Source organism: Aulostomus chinensis, chromosome 18 (assembly GCF_037954235.1).
Source record: "Aulostomus chinensis isolate RoL2024-O1b breed Wild chromosome 18, RoL_Achi_v1.0, whole genome shotgun sequence".
Classification (NCBI taxonomy): Eukaryota; Metazoa; Chordata; class Actinopteri; order Syngnathiformes; family Aulostomidae; genus Aulostomus; species Aulostomus chinensis.
The window spans coordinates 9020549-9026221 of NC_141337.1; the positions used below are offsets into that span (position 1 = coordinate 9020549).

At 41.8% G+C, this 5673-nt stretch overlaps 1 protein-coding gene across 2 annotated transcripts; it reads right to left on the reverse strand.

Annotated features, from left to right (window-relative positions):
- Nucleotides 1-694: 694 nt before the first annotated feature.
- pmp22a (peripheral myelin protein 22a) lies at nucleotides 695-3545 on the reverse strand. 2 transcript variants are annotated; one of them, XM_086184383.1, is made up of 5 exons: nucleotides 3388-3545; nucleotides 2624-2725; nucleotides 2409-2502; nucleotides 2167-2307; nucleotides 695-2054 (listed from the first exon to the last, which is right to left on the reverse strand). In XM_086184383.1, exons 2-5 carry the CDS (start codon nucleotides 2699-2701, stop codon nucleotides 1897-1899), a joined length of 471 nt encoding a protein of 156 aa, XP_086040509.1. In that variant the 5' UTR covers nucleotides 2702-2725; nucleotides 3388-3545; the 3' UTR covers nucleotides 695-1896. The 2 variants fall into 2 exon arrangements, with proteins under 2 accessions (XP_086040509.1, XP_086040508.1); XM_086184382.1 differs by having other exon boundaries at nucleotides 2624-2729; nucleotides 3388-3544.
- Nucleotides 3546-5673: the final 2128 nt, after the last annotated feature.

Consider the following 5673-nt stretch of genomic DNA (forward strand, 5'->3'; position numbering starts at 1 on the left):
CAAGGAGCCAAGTTTCCAACATCAGGAGAGGATAAGCATCTCCCAAAACTGTGGCCAAATGGCAGAGGTGGGAATTATTAAATTACAAGTACTATGTTATGGTACTTCAGGAGAGTTTTCAGGTTTCAGTACTTTACCTCAGTGTTTATTTTGATGCACTTTTACTTCCGATTTTCATTTTATGTTCATTACAGTTTCAAAACAGGCTCATAACTTTATTTTTGATACATATGCGCAAAATGCACAATAACACAAAGATACCTATTATTATAATATTATATTCCTTATATTATCCATCCATCCATTGTCTACTACTACCACTATGACTAACTAGTTAAACTTTTTCTCTAAAAATGTGTCAAAATATGACCCATGTTTTTAGAATATTTCACCAACATACGTGTTGTCCTCAGGAGGATGTTCAGTGTTCAGTCTTTGGGTTGATGACTTCTCCAGGGTGTGTTCAATGAACCACAGCTCCACCCAGTGGTAGATACATGCTACTAAAAGGGCTGATTTTGCATATTTCATTTTCTAGCTTCTGCATTTAATAAATAAACATGGGACCTGGTATATGTTCAGAGTAAGAATACAGAACAAGAAATATCAGGTCAACAAGCCCCTGTGTGACGTGAAAACTTCTCAGTGATTGGTATAAATATACAGTCATGTGACCCAGAAGAGAGTGAGCCGCTTAAGTTTTAAACAAGTGAAGGTTTATTTAGAAGAAATACTGACAAAAAAAGACACAAAAACTAAAAAAAAACTTGGGTTTGTACAAAGAAAATTAATCACAGGACATGACACACTTGCAAAGAAGATACACAAAGACAAAGAAGGCTATACACTTCAATGATAGTAGATAACAAAGCACCATTTCCTCAAAACTAGGTTACAAAATGCAACATTTTTATTTTGGGATATCAAGTATAATAATTCAGGAGAAAGAAAATACTTCATTTTCCCCGTTGTTATTTATTTTTTTTAATATAATTTCGGATGGTTTTTTTTCCTCATATCCTTCAGGAAGAACATTAAATTCTGTGTTAAGGCACATTACTCAAAGCATTTAACACTCAAAAAAAGAGAAAGACAAAAACAATACAAAAAAGCTTGATATTTAGGCTGTTGAAGCATTTCTTTGGCACAGCTGCATGATTTGTGAGAGAGACAAAACTCTATCAATGAGCATGACAATGTTAACTTGACAACACTATATACAACATGTATGTAAAAATGTTATAAATATGTCTAAAAACCACAGACACTATGTACACCTTCGTACTGTAAGTAAGGCAGGATTTCATTGTTATCACACATGATGTATTTGTGGAATTTGGGTGCCGGCCTGCAACAAAAGTTATATGTCAGTAAATCAGTTCTAGACACACTTAAAGAGTCCTTGTACGACATGGTTTTTTTTATTCTTTTTCTTTTAAATGCACAAATTTGTTCTTGCACGCTTTGGGATCATTTCAACCCTCAAGTTGGTCTGACAGACAAGAAACGAAGCCTGGTGACTGTGTAACGCTTTACTCCTGACTTCAATTCTTGCAATTGGCAACTCACAAAAGACTGTGCAGGAACAAATGTGTGCGTTTCACGTGTGACTGTTACGACAGGCAATGTGTAGTGACACTTCAGCCATCAGGTGTGAGGTTTTTTTTTCAGCATGTGAGGAGTCACATGATACTGATGTACAGCATTCAATATCTCCAGAAGTCATCTTTGTTTTTCACGTGTTTACAACTGTTAGTGACACATGCACTTTTGTTGTACTGTTGCGATGTCAGTCTGTGGTCTGTGGGCAGTAGGCACAGTGCGATGTTGTCGTGAGGGGTCCTCTTACTACCCCCCTCTCCCCTCCTCCTCTTCTTTTCTCCTCTGCTCCTTCTCTCATTCTTTCTTCCTCAGGACGATGTAAATGAGGCCACTGATGAGACTGAGCGGGAAAGCAACCCAGGCCAGAACGTAGGCGTAACCAAACTGTGCCCCTGGATCGTCATCCGGACACATCACAGTGTAGATGATGGCACCGCACATCACAAACAGACCTAGAGATGACAAGGGGGAGAAAAAAAAGGCGTGAGGAGGGTGACTTCATTACACAAACACATCTGTTCGAGGGTGTGACCCTTCATCCACTTGTCATGAGGTCATACTCACTCGCCAAAATCTGGAAGATGGCGGTGAAGAAGAAACGTCCGCCCTTGACCAGGCGGAAGAGTTGATACACAAATGCAATGAGGGAGAAGAAACAGAAGAGCAAGGAGAGGATCATGAGGGCCTGCACCGCCTGGATCCAATCTAGAAAACAAAACAACAACAACAACAAACGCACAGGAAATAAAGTGATTATTGATGCATTTTTCACGGTTATATTATATTTATCAGGAATGCAGACACACCTTCATTGCTGGCCTGCCTGCAGTGGTAGCCTCCATTAGTTGTCATGCACTTGTACCATAGATCTGTGCTCATATCTCCACTTACAGACCAGGCCTGGGAAACACAAGAGAGTTATTAAAATGCACAGAGGGGCGCGATGGCAAAGACGGTAAAGCAGCACTATCATTGCAACCTGCGTCTGGAGCCAGGTAAAGAGGGAAAACTTCCTACTTACGCTGGCTGCTGTTGATACAATGAGAAGAATGAGAATGATCAAGTGCAAGATGAGCACTCCAAGCAGGATGAGCAGCATTTTCAAGTATATCTAGAAGGAGAACTACCTGAGAGAAATAAAGAAACAAAAACAGAAAAGACAAAACCACATGAGTCCCATCAAAAAGCATGGCTATATTTGACTATCACACTCAACTGGCCGCCAGATGGCGACATTTCCTCACTCCTGTACCACCCCGACCGCAGTGTTTACTTCAGTGTGAAAGTATCCGCTTACAAACGTAGACAGAAAGAAGGAAATAACCACATTTTCTTCCTAGTGGGACGAAACGGCGCTCAAAGTTGGTGTGAAACTACGTCGAAGCTCAGCATAAAGATCCATTTACAGATAAAATGTGATTTTGACGGCATCACATACTGAGGAAATGCGTGTTTACAAAGAAAAGTAAAGAAGTTCATCTGAATGACAAAGAAAAAAAATCCCCAACACGTCTAGTCAAATGAATGCTGCTGGAAACCATCAGCAGGGAAAACATTCCAGCGTAACGCCGCCATGTGTTAATTTCTATTTCACTTTCTTACTCCTTTTAAAACAAATGTCGGTTAGAAAAGCGCCAACATATGATTCACAAACTTATTTTCAAGTTTTAAATTAATCCAATCCAGAGGTTGAAGTCCTGTTGTCAAAGCGAAATCAAACATTCTTTACTGAAACACAAAGACAAAAAAAAAAAAAAAGTTCCCAAAAACATTAATCCAACTTACAAAAAAAGAAAAGGTAAAGCAAGACGAGGAGTGTTTCCGTTGAAAAAAAGGGGGTGCTGAGATTGGGAAAGTAACACCGATCGAGGTTCTCTGCTGCTGCTCCTCTCTCTCTCTCTCCTCGACTCTCTCTGTAGCTACTATTCCAGATGTGGCTCTCACACCCCAGTCAGACTTTTTCTCCGCCTGAGAACACCGCCCTGCAGGCCCTGCACGTCACCACGGTCCCTCTCCAAGCGCCCCCCCCCCCCTTCCACACACACACACACACACACACACACACACACACACACACACACACACACACACACACACACACACACACACACACACACACACACCCTTTCCCTCTAGCCTGGATTGCACTAAACTCAAAGGATTTTATGGATTATCATATGGTTTTATAGTACAAAGTCATAAAAAAATAGGCTTGTGAGTGTCTGCCTGCATTTGTACGCCTGAGGTTTACTGCCACATGATCTTTTTCTAACTGTCCTAACAGAATCTTAATCATTTGTGATGTCTACTTTCTAAGAATGTTGTACTTTTTGTGCTTAACACATTTGGAAACTTTTCTTGTGATGAGAATTCAGTCACTTATCCAATACGCAGTATTTCACTTTTTCATATATTTCTCACTTTCTAAGGAAGATTATGCAAGTGCCATAATATTATTGTGGATATTCTCTGCATTCTTATTGTCTTCTAGTAATCTTCGATTGATGTTTCCAAACTTGAGTGTGTAATTTCCCCTCAGGGATACATAAAGTATTTTTGATTTTGATGAAGTGACTCTGGCACAAGGAAATCTTGGTCACATCTGCTTGCAGATGTTATTATCTTTTGTGACTTTGTAACATCGATTCAGGGACTAGAGAGGGAAACTTGCCTCTTGGCTGACTGTTTAACAAGGTTCTTACCATTAAAAATGTAGGTTATAATTCATTTGCTGTAAAATGAAATTACAGCTGGTACAAGGTCATGTTGGGAACTAAGTGTGTGATATTACCAATTTTACATGAATACATCAACTTTGAGGAACATTGTGCAGCTTTCCCTTTAAGAATATGCATAGAAACCAGCTGTTATTTCACACTGATACATCGTTAACCTGTCAAAATTTCAATGAGGCCATGTTATCTGTGATTTATCTTTTATCAGTGAGGTTTATAGATGCTCCTAAACATTCTGCACAGACGGCCATGCCTGAAATCCTAAATATTTGAGCAGCAACTGTCAAGAAAGTGGAGATGACTCTTGTTCTTTGACTCCTCACACCTCTGCCGGCTGCTACGACTTAACTGTGCACATTAGGCTTCATCAAACACATCTGGCCACTAATGTGTGCCTCCAAGTGTGTGTGTGTGTGTGTGTGTGTGTGTGTGTGTGTGTGTGTGTGTGTGTGTGTGTGTGTGTGAACAGACGAGCCCTCTGGAGGCCCCGCGGTATGCCCAGAATGCCGGTGTGAGCGCGCATGTGTGTGTGTGTGTGTGTGTGTGTGCGTGTGTGTGAAACAGGCCTTCTGTTTACTCCTGCGCCTGTGACGAGAAGGGAGAGTGTGTCCAGTGCCAAGGGGAGTTAACATGGTGAAATGTTTCGGTCATGCTAAATTGATGGAACGGCTTGAATCTCCACACGTACAAGGATGAGTGACACTGCCCACCACAGCCTGTCGTGTTCCTGCAGCCCTCATTACAATGTGGTCTGAGACCATTTCGAGTTGTAAACCAAAACAGAATTTAAATGACAACAGCGACAAAAGTGCACAGATTTTGCCGCAGCACAGCCAAACGTGATCATCTGCAACTGCTCTCTCTCTCTCTCTCTCTCTCTCTCTCTCTCTCTCTCTCTCTCTCTCGTCTCCCTGAGTTTTTGGCTCGCCAGGTGGATTCCTGTGGTCTGTGTTAGTAAACAGGCAAGGGGAGGAACTGTGGACCGATGCCCAGACTCACTGTGGGATTCCGGGGCAAGACAGTGCCTTGTGTCCTGGCAGAGTTGGAGGGTGCAGAAAGAGAGAGATAAACAGAGGGAGACACAGAGAGAGACGGAGGGAGAGAGAGAAAGAGAGTAAGAAAGCTCTTTGACAATCCACCCACCACTCAGCTGGACCTGCGGCTGTTGATGAAGATGTAATTTGGTGCGGTGGTCAGAAAGAGCTCGATGCCAAAAGCAGCATCAAGGTGAGAGGTCAACGCTGCCTCCCCAGCCAGAGCAGGTGTCTGTGGAGACTATAAATGTCACAGTGCTGGGTGGGCAGGATTGAAGAACAGAGGTACAAGTGACTACCAA